Source organism: Salmo salar, chromosome ssa23 (genome assembly GCF_905237065.1).
Source record: "Salmo salar chromosome ssa23, Ssal_v3.1, whole genome shotgun sequence".
NCBI classification, from domain to species: domain Eukaryota; kingdom Metazoa; phylum Chordata; class Actinopteri; order Salmoniformes; family Salmonidae; genus Salmo; species Salmo salar.
Window position 1 is genome coordinate 36989098 of NC_059464.1, and position 19105 is coordinate 37008202.

At 38.5% G+C, this 19105-nt stretch overlaps 2 protein-coding genes across 2 annotated transcripts; both read right to left on the reverse strand.

Annotated features, from left to right (window-relative positions):
- Nucleotides 1-349: 349 nt before the first annotated feature.
- tnni2 (troponin I type 2 (skeletal, fast)) lies at nt 350-7498 on the reverse strand (the record flags this gene model as incomplete). Its single annotated transcript, NM_001123660.1, is given in 7 exon segments — nt 350-537; nt 648-824; nt 2167-2256; nt 2429-2557; nt 2712-2754; nt 2845-2877; nt 7463-7498. Coding segments are annotated over 6 exon segments (543 nt in total). The 3' UTR covers nt 350-441.
- Nucleotides 7499-8931: 1433 nt separating this feature from the next.
- LOC106584519 (troponin I, fast skeletal muscle) lies at nt 8932-17408 on the reverse strand. Its single transcript, XM_014169916.2, has 7 exons — nt 17295-17408; nt 11020-11052; nt 10874-10910; nt 10567-10695; nt 10203-10292; nt 9915-10091; nt 8932-9224 (listed from the first exon to the last, which is right to left on the reverse strand). The coding sequence occupies exons 2-7, from the start codon at nt 11025-11027 to the stop codon at nt 9129-9131; spliced, it is 537 nt and encodes a 178-aa protein (XP_014025391.1). The 5' UTR covers nt 11028-11052; nt 17295-17408; the 3' UTR covers nt 8932-9128.
- Nucleotides 17409-19105: the final 1697 nt, after the last annotated feature.

Sequence of the window (19105 nt, forward strand, 5' to 3'; positions counted from 1 at the left end):
TCTGCATATATGACTTTTGAAAAGAAAGAGATATGGGCAACTCAGCACTCCAGTCTAGAACATTACCAGGGAACCACTATAGTGGTTGCAAGATTTAGCATTTTAGTTCTCTTAGTGTATCAGAATGACAAAATATAAGTAATATAAATTTTGAATGATTTCCTTAAGATCATTTATTTGAAAAGTTTGTCACTGTACAGTAGACTACTCTACTACAGGGAGTAAAGCAGTAATCCAACAGACAGACCATTACACACATCTTCCTAAGACTTTCTTACTCTCTGTTTCTGTTTCCTTCTATTTATTTTGTGTCTTCAAAAGAAACAAAGATGTGTCATATAGTTACAGTACTGGTTGTAATGGGTATCAATCAGTATGTGGTTGACAGTAAGACATTACAGGACAGTAGTCAGTCACATCATACAAACACAGCCCAATGATCTAATTATCTCCCTGAAACATCTTCTTCCTGCCGTCCATACCGGCCTTGTCGTCAATGTTCTTACGCCAGTCACCAACGTCACGCAATTCCTTATCCTGTAATGGTAGAAAGGGTCAGAAGACAATGAAGTGTAGAATATCAAGGCCTAAAGTTCGTTCAACATTGACAATGTCTCCCGATGCGATATCCAACCTAATAGACCCACCTCTTTCTTCTCATCTTTCTTCACTTGTTTCAGGTTGGATCTCAAATCCATGGTCACCTTGTGCTTGGAGCCCAGCAGAGCCTGGAGCATAGCATCAGCAGACATACGCACTTTCTTCAGAGCTGGCTTCTTGAACTTTCCCCTCAGGTCAACTATTTTGATGTTTAGGTCTAAAACCTAGTGGGTGGAATTTTGGAACAGGAAAATCTGTGATTCAGGTGGGCTCAACAGAGGAACTGTATACATATAAAATATATTTATCATATATATATATATATATATATATATATATATATATATAAATATATTTATCATATACTATATATATATATATATATATATATATATATATTGTATATACAGTGCCTTCAGAAAGTATTCACACCCCTTGACTTTTTCAAAATGTTATTTTGTTACAGCCTGAATTTAACATTCATAAACTTTTTTCTACACACCATACCCCATAATGTTAAAGTGGAATTATTTTTTGACATTTTTCAAGTCAATTACAAAATGAAAAGCTAAAATGACTCGAGTCAATAAGTATTCAACCCCTTGGTTATGGCAAGCCTTAACAAGTCACATAATAAGTTGCATGGATTCACTCTGTGTGCAGTAATAGTGTTTAATATGATTTGTGAATGACTACCTCATCTCTATAGCCCACACATACAATTATCTGTAAGGTCCCTCTGTCGAGCAGTGAATTTCAAACACAGATTCAGCCACAAAGACCAGGGAGGTTTTCCAATGCCTCGCAAAGAAGGGCACCTATTCGTAGATGGGTAAAAAAATAAAACAGACATTGAATATCTCTTTGATCCAGGTGATGTTATTAATTAAACTTTGCCAGAGAGGAAGAAAACCGCTCAGGGATTTTAAGGACTGGGCAAATTTTCAGGATAAAAATGGAACGAAATGGCGCTAAGCACAGGCAAAAACCTAGAGGAAAATCTGGTTCAGTCTGCTTTCCACCAGACACTGGGAGATTGATTCACCTTTCAGCAGGACAATAACCTAAAACACAAGGCCAAATCAATACTGGAGATGCTTACCAAGAAGACAGTGAATATTACTGAGTGGTCGAGTTACAGTTTAGACTTAAATCTACATTAAAATCAATGGCAAGACCTGAAAATGGTTGTCGAGCAATGATCAACCAATTTGACAGAGAATGAAGAATTTTGAAAAGAATAATAGGCAAATGTTTCACAATACAGGTGTGGAAAGCTCTTAGAGAATTATCCAGAAAGACTCACAGCTGTCATCACAGCCAAAGGTGATTTTACTCAGCGATGTCTCTGTATTTCATTTTCAATACATTTGCAAAAATGTCTAAAAACATGTTTTCAATTTGTCATGGTGGGGTATTGTGTGTAGATAGGTGAGAATCAAAATCTATTTAATCCATTTTTAATTTAAGCTGTAACACAACAAAATGTGGAATAAGTCTTTCTGAAGGCACTGTATATTTATATTGAAGCATTAAAAAAAAGGAACAGACAAGACAGTTGCTTACCTCATTGCAAACCATGATCACTTTATATTCTAAGTTGTATCTCTCTTCATCAATCACATTAATTTTGTCGTACATCTTCTTGCAAAGCTCCTAATGAAAGAATGCAACAAAGGAAAATGTAACTGTCTTCATATAATACCTATTTTTATGCTTGAACTTAGTACAGCTGAATCGGATAGAAGCACAATTCATACAACACACTGAATCAAGCAGGTATGATATGTTTTCATATTGTCTGTCTTTGAATATCTGAATATCATACCATCAAATCTTCCTTGGAGTGGGACATCTCCAGAGGAGGGCAGTTCTCTGCCATGTATCTCTCCCTCTCTTTAACTTTCTCTAATGCTTCAGCTTCAAGCCAATCCTTAGCAAGTGCCAGCATACAACTCTGGAGACAAATTATGACAGTTGACAGATAATTGACCTATATCTCCCTTTGTTTTACTACTTTTTAAAAGTATGTTATATTGTGATTTTTATACATTATTAAATGTTTTATTCTACGTAAAACATTAAAGGAATGGCTGTGTGGGATTCCTTACCTTCAGAGTGTGCTTACGACTTGAGGACACGTTGCCTTTCTTGCTATTGGACCAAGGAAAGAAAGTCAGATTAAGTACAACTACCTAAACACTTGAAACACAACATGTAGACAATGTATTGGTCTATACTTACTCAGCCATCTTGGCTGTTTTGTGTCTTCACTTCCTAGAAATGCAAAACAATAGTAATCATGAATTATGTACTCATAACAGCCAACATTTTACCAACAATACTGGTATATCCTCAACTATACCAATTACACAACTACACCAGTAAGATTACTGATTCTATTATATAGGATAAGGTACATGGAGAATGCTGGACCGGTCAATACAAAAAAGTAGTCAAAGTCTGAAAAAAGTATATATTTTTTAAGCGCATTGAATGAGAGTACTCTAGGCTATTTCTAATTTGTGTAATTGTGTCTGTCCCTTTTTACAATTATCCCTGTTCTGCCCTACTTCCAACGGGGGCCATGGCATGCAGCTATGATTTACAACGGTCTTCTTACTTGCTTTTGTAATTGAGACAAGTGATAAGAATACATTCCGAATTCCTTAAACTCAGTCGACTCCAAATCTTTGGTCTAGGCTCTGGGTATTATTTCCCTGGAGATGGGGAAGTTATCTTGTGTTGAGGAGATCTAAATTGGGCCCAGATCTAGTCTAAAATGGCTCTGTGTTATTGTAGGCTTGTCTCCGAGAGGTCACAGTAACCCAACACCGCAGCTGGTGGTGCCAGCCCTGCCAGCAGCTCTGCCATTGCCTTCTAGAACATCCCTTAGATGACCAAGACGTTAGGCCTTGTCTCAAAAATAACTGCTGCTGCTCCATCAGGTCAGTTCATTGTACTCACTCACTGTCTCCATTCTCCATGATTAACTACACTGAATATACACTACCGTTCAAAAGTTTGGGGTCACTTGGAAATGTCCTTGTTTTTGAAAGAAAAGCAAATTTCCATTAAAATAACATCAAATTCATCAGAAATACAGTGTAGACATTGATAATGTTGTAAATTACTATTGTAGCTGGAAATGGCTGATTTCTTTATGGAATATCTACATAGGCGTACAGAGGCCCATTATCAGCAACCATCACTCCTGTGTTCCAATGGCACGTTGTGTTAACTAATCCAAGTTTATCATTTAAAAGGATAATTGATCATTGGAAAACCCTTTTGCAATTATGTTAGCACAGCTGAAAACTGTTGTTCTGATTAAAGAAGCAACAAAACTGGCCTTCTTTAGACTAGTTGAGTATCTGGCGCATCGGCATTTGTGGGTTCGATTACATAGCCAGAAACAAAGCAGTTTCTTCTGAAACTCGTCAGTCTATTCTTGTTCTGAGAAATGAAGGCTATTCCATGTGAGAAATTGCCAAGAAGCTGAAGATCTCGTACAACACTGTGTACTACTCCCTTCACAGAACAGCGCAAACTGGCTCTAACCAGAATAGAAAGAGGAGTGGGAGGCCCCGGTGCACTTTCCATTCTGCTTAGAGCAAGTTTGCGCTGTTCTGTGAAGGGAGTAGTACACAGCTTTTCTTTCAAAAACAAGGACACTTCTAAGTGACCCCAAACTTTAGAACGATAGTGTATGTATTATAAAAATGTGTTTAATAGCATCTCTTTTTCTATCCGGGGTGATTATTTTTCAGACTCAAATTCAGATGAGTTTATTGTGCAATAAACCAAAGCCATGAATGTCCAATAATACTGTTTAAAGCAGTACAGTTCTGAAAAACTCTCGTCCTTCATACCTGCAGAAGAGAGGGAACTTCACAGAGCTGAACATTACTTTTAAAATGTTTAATTGAAATAGTATCACTCCAGCTTCAATAAGCTCAACTAAACAGGCATAGATGTATTTACAGTACAGCAACTCTTGTGAGCTGACATGCAGGGATAGAAATTATGGTTGACGATGGCTAGAACTTTTCACACCGGGTTAGTTGAAAATGTACCCAACTAGTCCGCCGGCTAGTGAAATGTTGTCTTTTCAAACATCACATAGCACAGATTTTGGACCGGGTCTCGTAAAAATGTCAGTCTATTGTAGATGTAGAAAATATTACAAATAATTTTTAGTATTTTCTACACTGTAGAATAATAGTGAAGACATCAAAACTATGAAATAACACATATGGAATCATACAGTTACGAAAAAAGTGTTAAACAAATCAAAATATATTTTATATTTGAGATGCTTCAAAGTAGCCACCCTTTGCCTTGATGACAGCTTTGCACACTCTTGGCATTCTCTCAACCAGCTTCATGAGGTAGTCACCTGGAATGCATTTCAATTAACAGGTGTGCCTAGTTGAAAGTTAAATAGTGGAATTTATTTCCTTCTTAATGCATTTGAACCAAACAGTTGTGTTGTGATAAGGTATAGGTGATAGCCTATTTGGTAAAAGACCAAGTCCATATTATGGCAAGAACAGCTCAAATAAGCAAAGAGAAACGACAGTCCATCATTACTTTAAGACATTAAGGTCAGTCAATACTGAACATTTCAAGAACTTTGAAAGTTTCTTCAAGTGCAGTTGCAAAAACCATCAAGCTCTATGATTAAACTAGCTCTCATGAGGACTGCCACAGGAAAGGAAGACCCAGAGTTAGCTTTGCTGCAGAGGATAAGTTCATTAGAGTTAACTGCACCTCAGATTGCATCCCAAATAAATGCTTCACAGAGTTCAAGTAACAGACACATCTCAACATCAACTGTTCAGAGGAGACTGCGTGAATCAGGCATTCATGGTCGAATTGCTGCAAAGAAACCACGACTAAAGGACACCAATAATAATAAGAGACATGCTTGGGCCAAGAAACATGAGCAATGGGCATTAGACCGGTGGAAATCTGTCCTTTGGTCTGATCAGTCCAAATTTGAGATTTTTGCCTTCAACCGCTATGTCTTTGTGAGAGGCAGAGTTGGTTAACGGATGATCTGTGTGGCTCCACCGTGAAGCATGGAGGAGGAGGTGTGATGGTGTGGGTGTGCTTTGCTGGTGACACTTATTTAGAATTCAAGGCACACTTAACCAGCATGGCTACCACAGCATTCTGCAGTGATACACCATCCCATCTGGTTTGCGTTTAGTGGGACTATCATTTGTTTTTCCACAGGACAATGACCCAACACACATCCAGGCTGTGTAAGGGCTATTTGGCCAAGAAGGAGAGTGATGGAGTGCTGCATCAGATGACCTGGCCTCCACAGTCACCCCACCTCAACTTAATTGAGATGGTTTGGGATGAGCTGGACTGCAGAGTGAAGGATAAGCAGACAAGTGCTCAGCATATGTGGGAACTCCTTCCAGACTGTTGGAAAAGCATTCCAAGTGAAGCTGGTTGAGAGAATGCCAAGAGTGTGCAAAGCTGTCATCAAGGCAAAGGGTGGCTACTTTGAAGAATCTAAAATATAACATATATTTTGATATGTTTAACACTTTTTTGGTTACTACATGATTCCATATGTGTTATTCCATAGTTTTGATGTCTTCACTACTTTTATACAATGTAAATAGTCAAAATAAATAAAAACACTTGAATGAGTAGGTGTGTCTGAACTTTTCACTGGTACTGTATGTGTAATATATATATATATATATATATATATATACACACACCACCACAAGACATAAATCTGAAAGCGATTGTCAAATGTTTTCCTTCCTCTCAACACTATATTTTAGACATACATACACAGCCTGTTACAACGTTATAGACATCTCTGATACATCACCTAATTGGCAATCTGGACAAATATATATATATATATATATATATATATATATATATATATATAGATACATATGTCTATAATGTTGTAACAGGTTGTGTAGGTATGTCTAAAATATAGTGTTGAGAGGAAGGAAAACATTTGACAATCGCTTTCAGATTTATGTCTTGTGGTGGTGTACCCTTTCTGCATGTCACATCATCACTCCATTTACATCTATCATTTATCACCCCATAGATAATTACACGGTCTGCTCACTAAAACACATTCAATACACTACTGGTACCTGAGAACATTTTCTTATGCAAATACTACTATTGAAAGTTTACAAATTAAGATACACCGACAAAATAAATCATGAAATACTGTACAAAACAAATAAAATATCTATAAAATGTATTGAAATAAGCCAAGTAATTGAGTAATTGAGTTATGATTTCTAAAACTTTGGTGTCAATATTTTTCTAATTATATATCATTTGAGTCATTTAAACATTAGTGACAGACATTAAATATATTTGAATAAGGATAAGATGTCATATAAAAAGAGCATTACTACATAAAGCAACAATCCAAACACATCAGTTTATGACTACAGGAAAGACATTTAACACTCTTGGACTAGAGCCAACAATAACAACCAAATACAAATGAATAATTAGCTACAGTGCAATACAATTGCAATACACAATACAATTCACATTCATTTCACAAACTAAAATGCATTTCACATGCTAAAATCTTTATAAAAAAATCTTATTTTCCTCAACCAACAGCCAAGTATTGACATTAAATAGGCATATCATTATAATTCTGCAATTTCTCATGAATAATTTAGCGCAAAGACCACAATGCTTCTGTATATCATAGCTAGAAAAATGTAGTTTCTCCGAAAACTAAAACCTGAGTAAAATCTTAATAAATCTTCTCTCCTTCAGATAGTGTCTAACTAGTTAGAAGTACAAAACAGACAGAGAGTGACATACTGTAAGCGTTGGTTCTCACCTCGGGACTAAAGACAGCAGCACAGGCTTGTTAAGGGATCCCCAACTGACTGACTGACTGATCGCAGGCAGCTCAAGTGTTAAGAAGGTATATATTGCATTTTCTGATCCCTCGCTATAATCCTCCATTTCTCTTTATGGAAGCGGATTACAGACCAAACCAATGGGCTGACAAGGTCATGAAATACAGTATGGTGTTTCTCTGTTCCCTCCCCTCCCCCAGCGGCTCTAGTATAAATAACACGTCCTTCAAGATGGTTGTTCTTATTTCATCATCTTTTATTTAGCATATGCCATCACCCATAAGGAGCATGCATGGCCAGTACTCAGAACTTTAAAGGCCACTCACACCAACAGTAATAGAGAATGCTATAATTCACACATTTTCAGAAGGCCAGACGTGCAACTGGCAGCCATGATGTTTATCGTAAAAGGATGCCAAACTATTGAACTGGTCGTACCTCGGAGGCATCATGTGTCTGAGATTTATGCCCGTGGCTTCTGAGGCGCCCAAAGGACCTGATGACAGTTCTGTCACTTTCAGATCTCCCACTGAAAGACAAGTAAGATGGACAAGGATGGTTCATGGATATCTTTTTCCTCTACTAACTCAATGTTTCACTATGGATGGAAGAATGAAACTGGAAACATCTTGAGTGCTACTTGAAACCATCCATCAATGCTACCTAATTACTAACATTTGTAATCAGTTCTCACATATTTAATCAATTAACAGAGCCATGGCCAGGCAGTAGGCCTGCCTCGTGGCTCACCTCACTTACCCCACTTCCCAAGAAGAGTTCTTCTCCTCTTCACTCACACACTCCACAGCTGCACCACCTGACAACATCTTTATATCCAATAAGTGGTTACCCAGACAACGACCAATAGTGCTCTGCTTGTTTCTTAACTACTGTTTACTATCAACTGATACTGTACCTCTAGCAAACCAGAACATACAATTAGCCAAACCTCTACCCACTGGGCACACACTGGTTGAATCAACAATGTTTCAATGAAATTACATTGAACCAATGTGGAATAGACGTTGAATTGACGTCCATGCCCAGTGGGTAAGGTCAGAATGTGCTATTACTGAGGGCTTAATGTGGTCAGGTCACATTATATCTGTCAGTCAGGTTGTAAATCACTGGCTGGCAATTCCTCTAGAGGACTTGTGAATATGATTCTAGAGGGATAGACATTGGTGGCACTTCACTCCATGGCACTTCACTCCATATCACGTGATACCACTGTGCCTATCATACTGCACAGTCTAGTCAGGCTTACATGTACTGTAAGGCAATTGTGTCTATTGTTACAATAGATGTTACATCAGGAATAACAAAAGAAGATAAAAACTGGCAGAAAATATGTTTGTCATATATATTTGAACTAACAAACATAACACATGTTTTAGACTAGAGGTACATTTAGACAAGACAGAGAAAACAGATCTGATCACATAGGTACTTGAAATTGTGGCAAACTGAAAAGCATTTATTAACGCACGCTTCTGTTCCACTCAAAACATTTAATTGTCCTTTCATTTTACCGACACATACACTGGTTCAAATGATACCATAGCGCTCAATAAGAGAAATGTTCAAAAAAGTGAGAGTTTTGTGTTGCTTAGCGGGATCTATACAGGGAAATTATAGACTAAATTAACCCTCGGACTCAAACATCTTCTTCCTCCCGTCCATTCCGGACTTGTCTTCAATGTTCTGACGCCAGTCTCCAACATTACGCAGTTCCTTATCCTGCAATAGCAACATAGTCAAAAGTTCAGGGTTATAAATTCAGTAAATTATAACCTTGAGATATTTGAGTGCTGAAGCCAAACAACATGTCGTCATGTCGGAGTGGAGCAGTTGTATAGCTGTAGATGACCCATGAACCAAATGCTATGAAAATATATCTGACCCTGTTTCAGTGGTTTGGCAACTCTATACAACATCAAATCAAACAGCCTTATAACATGGGTGCGCTCTGCTGAGCTTATCTATGTGTGAACTCATTTCAGTGATGAACCTCAGAGTAGATTAACAAGGCCTCAGGTTGGACAATAATGTCTGCCAATGGCTAATCTCAGACACTCAGAACAAAAATCTTGATTAAGTCCTGGGGGGAGACGTGTTATAAAATGTACTTTGTACTAACGAGACTTGTGAAGTCTCTACCCCTCTAAACGGAAACTCTCAGCCAGTTTTGTACAAGTCTATGGGCCAAATGTCCCCTCCCCTTCTGAAATATGGGAGCACCTGCGAAATTGTGATTTGTCCAAATGATCAGTGATGAAAAATCTGAGTCTCGCAACAAAGTTGTTAGTCGTCTCATCCCAGTCTGTCACCAGATTCTACCACCATTTATGTTACGTGCATCTATCCACGAGAGATTACCCAAAGTGACATCTCTACAATATTCTGTTACCTTACTGAACAGTTACCCACCTCCTCTTTGACCTCCTTCTTTACTTGTTTCAGGTTGGATCTCAGATCCATAGACACCTTGTGCTTGGAGCCCAGCAGAGCCTGGAGCATAGCATCAGCAGACATACGTACTTTCCTCAAAGTTGGCTTCTTGAACTTGCCCTTCAAGTCAATAACTTTAATGTTCAAATCTTCAATCTGACCAATGGAAGAAGAGGAGAACAACATTGATCTAACCGGCACCACATAATTACTCATGGAATGCATTCCAAGTTTTAGTAGGTGTGAGGTAAAGTGAATACAGTATACCTCCTTAGTGGCTTTGTTCACTTTGCTCTCCAGGTCATATCTCTCCTCATCTATCACGTCAATCTTATGATGCAGCTCTTTCAAGAACTCCTGAGGTGATATCAACAAAAATCAAGCATTAATAATAATCATCATTATACTAATAAAATGATTATATACTACCATCACTGCTGCTGCTACTACTACTACTAATCATAATAGTGAACACTTTATTCAATACAGTAACTAATTATGTAATCATCTTATATATGAAGGCATATATTTTACATTGATTTGGGGTTTGACCAAATTTTGATTGTTGAGTGAACTACCACTTTAAATTGTGGGATTATATAGTATTGCCTTGATTGATTGTTTGGTTTACCTGTAACTGTTGAGTACCCCCTGGCAGGGACAGGGGAGGGCAGTTCTCCGCCATCCATCTTATTCTCTCTTGCTCTTTCTCCTTTGCCTCGTCTTCCAGTAAGCCTTTAGCAATGGAGAGCATCAAGCTCTGGGAGACATGAGGCATGCAGGTTACACGTATGAAAAGCCCAACCATACCAGATTTAGGAAATTTCGTGTAAAACATGAACCTTGAGATATTGTATACTTGTGTTCCCCTCTATTCTCCTTGTATTGATAGTTGTTGACAAGTATCAAATTAAGATCAGATATTTGAAAGTGTTTACCTTCAGGTAATGCCTCCGACTCGAAGACATCTTTTTCCTGAAGAGATAAAAGTATGAAAAGGTGAGAGAAAATATCATGTTAATTTTCATGTATTATACATCAACATCCAAAAATATGAGATGTGGTCAATGTATAAGCTACTCACTCCGACATCTTGGCGTTTGTTTGATTTCACACCCTGTAAAAAAAAGGTCATTATTTCATATAAATTTCAAGCTAATTAAAAGAAATACAATTACTGCATTGCCAATCGCCTGTCATGTCAGTTAAATATTTTCTTAACTTCTATGGGCTAGATGGAACGCTAGTGTCCCACCTGCGGGACACAGCCAGTGAAATATCAGGGCGGAAAATTAAAACAACAAAATGTCATAATTCAACTTTCTCAAACATACACTTCTCCTTGATGTAACAACATTGTCCGATTTCAAAAAGGCTTTACAGCGAAAGCAAAACATTAGATTATGTTAGGAGAGTACATACACAAAAATAATCACAGCCATTTTCCAAGCAAGGACATGTGTCAATAAAACCCAAAACACAGCTAAATGAAGCACTAACCTTTGACGATCTTCATCAGATGACACTCCTAGGACATTATGTTACACAATACATGTATGTTTTGTTCGATAAAGTTCATATTTATATCCAAAAACAGCATTTTACATTGGCGCGTGATGTTCAGAAAATGTATTCCCACCAAAACACCGGTGAATGTGCACATCAATTTACAAAAATACTTATCATAAACGTTGACAAAATATATAGCAATTATTTTAACCTCTAGGGGACCCCTTCCCGTTCTTATCCCGTTAACGGGATTGATTTTGACAACAGCCAGTGGAAAATCAGAGCGCCAAATTCAAAACAGCTAAAATCTCATAATTCCATTTTCTCAAACTGTCACGGGTGTCATAAGGATTAGACCAAAACGCAGCAGGAATGTGTATACTCATCTTCTTTATAATAGGCAGAAAGAAGGGAAAAAAAACACACGTATACAAAACAATGACTATAACAGTCTTGTCAGGCACAGAACTAAACAAGAAACAACTACCCACAAAATCCCATCGCGAAACACCCCTCTTAAATAGGACCTTCAATTAGAAGCAACTAGGAGCAGCTGCTTCCAATTGAAGGTCAACCCAACAAACACCACATAGAAATAGACATACTAGAACATAACCCAACAAACCCCTAAACACTAAACAAACACCCTTCTTAAAACAGAACATAGCCCAACAAACCCCGAAACACTCTAAACAAACACACCCCTGCCACGTCCTGACCAAACTACAACAACAAATAACCCCTTATACTGGTCAGGATGTGACACAAACAATCAACTATTTTACACCATTTTAAAGATAAACTTCTCGTAAATCCAACCACATTGTCCGATTTCAAAAAGGCTTTACGGCGAAAGCATAAAATTAGATTATGTTAGGAGAGTACATTGACAAAAATAATCACACAGCCTTTTTCCAAGCAACTAGATGCATCACAAAAACCCAAAACACAGCTAAATGATGCACTAACCTTTGACGATCTTCATCAGATGACACTCCTAGGACATTATGTTACACAATACATGTATGTTTTGCTCGATAAAGTTCATATTTATATCCAAAAACAGCATTTTACTTTGGCGAGTAATGTTGAGAAATGTTTTCCCTCCAACCCTCCGGTGAATGAGCACAATGAGCACACATATTACAGAAATACTCATCAGAAGTGTTATGCACATATAGAAGTGTTATGCACAGGATTATAGATACACTTCTCCTGAATGTAACCGCTTTGTCAGATTTCAAAAAAGGTTCACGGCAAAAGCACAATTTGCAATTATCTGAGTACAGCCCAGAAGACACCAACAAGCAAACAGAAACCCGCCATCTTGGAGTCAATAAAACTAAGAAATGACATTATAAATATTCACTTACCTTTGATTATCTTCATCAGAAGGCACTCCCAGGCACCCCAGCTCCACAATAAATGTTCAATAAAGTTCATATATATGTCCAAATAATCAATTTTGTTCGTGCGTTAGGTTCACTATCCAAATCCACAACGCGCATGCTTACTTAGTCCAGACGAAAAGTCAAAAAAGTTATACTACAGTTTGTAGAAACATGTCAAACAATATATAGAATCAATCTTTAGGTTGTTTTTATCATATATCTTGAATAAAATTCCAACCTGACCTATACGTTCTCTTTAGCAGTGAATATGAACTCAAGTCAAGTCATTGCGCATGACTGAGCCCATGCCTTATAATGGGACACCTACTTCCTTGTGCTGTAATTCCCATCAAATTCACTATAGAATCTTCAAACATCGTTCTAAAGACTGCTGACATCTAGTGGAAGATTTAGGAAGTGCAAAATGAACCCTAAGTCACTGTATACAGTTAAGGCAATCACTTGAAAAAAACTACAACCTCAGATTTTCAACTTCCTGCTTGACTTTTTCTCAGGTTTTTGCCTGCCATATGAGTTCTGTTATACTCACAGACACCATTCAAACAGTTGTAGAAACGTCAGAGTGTTTTCGATCCAAATCTACTAAAAATATGCATATTCTAGTTTCTGGGCCAGCGTAGTAACCTGTTCAGATTGGGTACGTTTTTCATCCGGCCGTGAAAATACTGCCCCCTAGCCCCAACAGGCTTTAGGCTGCAAAACATTTTCAGATTTACAAATTGCAAGTGGGAAACATATTTATTTTTATGTGTACTTTCTGTTATCAGCTGCATGGCTTTGTTTTACAGAATACAACTATGTACATTTATGTGATATATACTGTAACTACAATGGTCAAATGTCCTAACTTTTGACATGTTCTAATGTTGAGTATGTTGATTATCAAACTACCAAATTGTTGATGTATTTTCAATTTATTTTTCAGACGAACATTTATGGAATTTAGGTGGAGATAATTAGATATTATTTTGTTCACCTAATCTAAACAGATGTACCAATTAATCTCTCCAGCAATCTCTCAAGGAGGATCAATCAGAAGTTATGCTGAGTTTAATCACCATGGAAGTTCCTTCTACAGGGCAGTCATGCATAATTGTTCCACTGAGGGGAAACACTATAGCCTACCAACACAAGTGAGGGCTGAGGGGAAACACTATAGTCTCCCAACACAAGTGAGGGCCATTTGGCCCTGGAAAAGCAGCAGGGTCTAAATTAGTCTAAGAATATGAAGGCCAGCTGTTCTCCTTGAGTAGCTCCATAATGGAAGGCTGGGAGATTATCAACAACCTGATACCACCTCTGTTGATGCCCAGCCTACCCTCTAGAATATCCCTGAGATGGCAGAGATGTTACATCATCACATCTGAAATAAGGGCTCACCTGCCTGTAAAAGTCCACTTGATCCAGCACTTCAATAGAGCTTTGACTGTTTAAAGGGGCAATCGGGGATTCAAACATTAATAAAGTGGCCACCCTAACACTGTTTTGGTAAACAGCGGTGGGATGGGGCTGGAGAAATGTAATCACTTTCAAATTCAAAAACAGCTATATATATTTAATTTAAAAGTAAAAAAATGGATGTACCAATCACAGATTGCCCTTTTATGGTTAGAAGACCTGTCAAACACCAAAATAAAAGCCTCTGGATAAATCTGCTGAACCTAAATCTCTTGTAAAAAATGTATTGTAAATTGATAATCCCAGTGCTTTCATAAAGGATGAGATGTGGCTTTGAATCTTTATCTTTGGCAGATGGTACCATGGACACTGACTATCCTCAGTAAAAAAAATCACAGTGTTAAATTGAACACCTTCTTAGTCATTATACGTGGCCCACCAAAATAGTGTTAAACTAACACTTTTGAAAGTGTTGATAAACTAACACCTCAAGAGTTTAGGGTCCCTAACACTATGGGTATTGCAAATTCCAACTTAAATGAACACTTTATTACAGTTGATGCTTTCTCAGTGTTAGGGAATTAGCACCTGTGGTGTTACAGTAACTGGTTTTTGAGTGTTGTTTTAACACTGTAGGCAGGGTGTAAAGTCTTATTTGCATATGTGTTTCCCAGGGTGCCTTTCGAGTGAATTTTAGAGGTACCACCCATGACTATGTTTGCTAGTGACATTTCTGTTAAATCTCTGATTGAAAAGCAGGTAGAAGGGGTACTTGTTATCATATTTCCTAACAAGCTTTGTTCCAGATTGATTGTTAGAAATAGTTGTAATATCTCTGTCTGCATGCACATTGATTAATTTATCTTAAACTATATCAAAGGTAAATTACTTACATTTTCTAAACCAATCTAATCTGTAAAGGGTTGGATTTATTGCACCCGTTACTGAGATGGTTATTCCAGTTTACATGGTTTAGGTAGTGTTGTTTGTCAAGTCGTTCACCATAGCAATCATTCTGAATGCAGGTTGTGAGTGATAAAATATTCAAATTGTTGGATTTCCTCCATCTGGCTGGATTCTGATAGGAATTACTAATCACTTCACAAACCAGTGTATTGTGACTTGCAGGTCTGATGTGCAAGGATTTTCATACCACAATGTCGAGGATAACTAGGCCATAACTAAAGGCCTTATGAAATGTATAATATATGGTCATAAAGGGTTTACTTTAAATGTAAACACATTCACTTAGGAGGTCATTTCAGGGCTAAATGTTATTGAATGCAACTACCATGTCTCTGTCACTTACAAACACAGTCATGGGTAGGTATTGCTTACATTTAATTGAAATCAGTAGTTTATGTGTTGGGGGGCTAGGGTCAGCCTGTTATATCTGGAGTATTTCTCCTGTCTTATTCGGTGTCCTGTGTGAACTTAAGTATGCTCTCTCTAATTCTTTCTTTCTTTCACTCTCTCGGAGGACCTGAGCCCTAGGACCATGCCTCAGGACTACTTGGCCTGATGACTCCTTGCTGTCCCCAGTCCACCTGGCCGTGCTGCTGCTCCAGCTTCAATTGTTCTGCCTGCGGCTATGGAACCCTGACCTGTTCACCGGACGTGCTACCTGTCCCAGACCTGCTGTTTTCAACTCTCTAGAGACAGCAGGAGCGGTAGAGATACTCTGAATGATCGGCTATGAAAATCCAACTGACATTTACTCCTGAGGTGCTGACCTTTTGCACCCTCGACAACCACTGTGATTATTATTATTTGACCCTGCTGGTCATCTATGAACATTTGAACATCTTGGCCATGTTCTGTTATAATCTCCACCCGGCACAACCAGAAGAGGACTGGCCACCCCTCATAGCCTGGTTTCTCTCTAGGTTTCTTCCTAGGTTCTGGCCTTTCTAGGGAGTTTTTCCTCGCCACCGTGCTTCTACACCTGCATTGCCTGCTGTTTGGGGTTTTAGGCTGGGTTTCTGTACAGCACTTTGAGATATCAGCTGATTTAAGAAGGGCTTTATAAATACATTTGATTTGAAAGGCATGCTGGAAAATATGCAAACATGGCTTTACACCCTACAGTGTTAAAACAACCCCCTCCCCCAAATACTGTAACACTACATGTGTTATTCCCTAACATGGAGAAAGTATAACAGCATCGACTCTAATAAATGGTGTTAGGGAACCAATTGTTAGTTTTACACTATTTTGGTGGGTCACATATCATTTATAAGTGTTACATTTAACACTGTGGGTATTAAATTCTGATCTAAAATTTGATGTGTAATGCCACACTTCATTAAACATTGATATAAAATGCAGGATTACCTTCAACACACAAAGAAAGACACGTTTAGAATGTGACAATCACTTCATCACATTACCCTTGCAGGACGAAGGTAACAACTGATATTACCTCAGTGATAACCTGGTATAATCCTCTATGATCTACTTTATTATCCAATTTGGCAACCTGCGTTAGCTTCTTTATGCCTTCCCATCTCCACAACCAACATAACATCCTCCGTGTTTGAGATTATATTCCAGCCAAATCCTCATCTGTGTTATATAGTGAAAAATTGTTTGCGTTGACACCAAGATAATCACTGGGGGTATCGCATTTCACATCCATCAGTTAAAGGTGTCTAGTAATGTCAAACAGCCCACATAAACAGCATCTAGGTCTAGAACAACCTAGATTGTCCTCGTGTAATGTAGAAAGTGCTGGATAATGTCTCCTTCACAAATGTTTGCATTGTACTTCCATAAAAACCTACACTAATCATCAACGGATTGACAATATCTCATTGAAACTGCATGAAACCAGGCAAAATGCTTTAATAGGCAACACCCACCACAGAAACCACCACATCCAAACAAAGAAGCAATAAGTCCCAAAGCCTTAAAATAGAACCCGTACATAAACCGGCACAAACTCACTTGAAACCAGATGGACCACTGAATAAATCCAAACAATTCACCAGTAGCACAGAGCAGTCAAGCTAGAGACGGCTTAAAGAAGAGCAGTTCTCACCTAGGAGCTGAGCAGGAAGAGGAGCGTGACAGATTTTGGAGGAGGGATGGGTGAGACCGGCTAGTGGCTACGGCAGCAGATGGAATCATAAGATGGTATATATTGCAATTCCCAATGGCCAAGGAAATCCCATCTTTCTGTTTATGGAAGTAGATTCATCCACAGACCAATAGGCAAGCACCTGAAATACTATATCTGACTCCCACCTCCTCCGTTATAAATAACCTTACTCTGATGATATTGTGATTGTTAAGTGATAATTCCTTTAGACAACAGCCTTATTTAGTACAGAAGAAAGTGGTGGTCTGATGCTTCCTTTCTGATTAGTTGTGGGTAGCTTGGTTTACTGCTGCGAGTCAGATAGTCACTTTAGCTTCAGAAAGTGTGAAGAATTGAGAGACAGGGCTAGGGTTGTTAGTGCGTTTGATAGGGAGATGACCATTCAGAAAGAGTTCAACAGAGAAGTGGCAGTGTGATACCACCACCACCAGTTTGAGCAGGCTGAAGAAAAGAAGGAGGGAATGCTCAGTGATGAAAGTTAAGGAGACAGCAGGTGTGAGAATGGTCCAGGGAATTTGTTTTGGCTGCACAGTGAAGACTATTCAGGAAGCTGTACATGAAATGACCAATAGACTTGTATAATTAACCAGAAGTAACAACAGCACAGTACAAACTACTTTAGAGAAAGTGAGCAGTTAATGGTGATGTGTTAGAGGAGAATCAATATATACCAGCATCATGCTTGGGCATTTCTTCCAGAACATACCAGGTTGAAGTGGCGGTCACCATAGCACTGAGAAAAAGTGTTTATACTAAACAGAAGAACGTTTGTTTTAGTAATAATATATGTAATATCTGCCATTGAATATGAATGTTTAATTTAGTGCCATATTCAGTATGGTATGATGTTAGCTGAAGAGCTGTTTCTTCCAGACAGCCGGACTACATTGAATCTAACACTGTGTTACAATGGGCAAAGGGTTGGAATGATATCAAATGCCCGATCGCATGTAAAAAGGCTCTTTGCAGACGTCACATCACTAATGGGTTGGACAGGTGGGTAAGTGAATACAGCAGCCTCAACATGCAGCCTGGGAATGGGGAGATGGGAGGGGAGGAGAGAGGCAAACTGTGGAGATATGTAGCACTTAAGGACCAGTGAGAGCCAGAAGAGGGGCAAGGCGATGGAATAAAGGAAGGGAAAGCTGAAGTCGTGCAGGTCATAGAAGTCATGGAGGCTGGTGACAGACAGGCCACAGCAGCAGAGAGTGTGTTAGCCCTGTGTGTGGGATAAGGCTAATAATACTGTGATGGGGTCAGGGTCAGCAAGCCCCCCCCTCACCCTCTGCAGGAATGTCTGATGTCGTCAAGATGCAATTTCTTCACGAATGTGAATGTTTAAAGCTGATTATTTTAAAACTGGTGCCTGGCTCCTTATTCTGCAGAGGGTATTTTGTGTGTGTGTCTCCTCTTCAGAGAGAAGAATAATAGTTTCCTGATGCTCGACCTCAAACCTTGAAGCCCGCATTTTCCTATGATTCTCTAACCTTTCCGCCCTCCCCGAGTGTGCACTTGTTCACATCACGAATGATATTGATGGGGGGAATCCAAGATTAGCCTTGTGTAAATTCACTAGACATCAAACGGAAGGAAACGGACAGAAATGGGGATGGACTACCTGAACCTGAACTGATAAGAAACAAGTCTTTGATTAAAAAAACGTTTTGCAACATTTGCTATGGTATACACTAATGAATAGAACCCTGAGAACACTAAGACTCAACTTTGTTTACGTTTCTACACAGAATAAT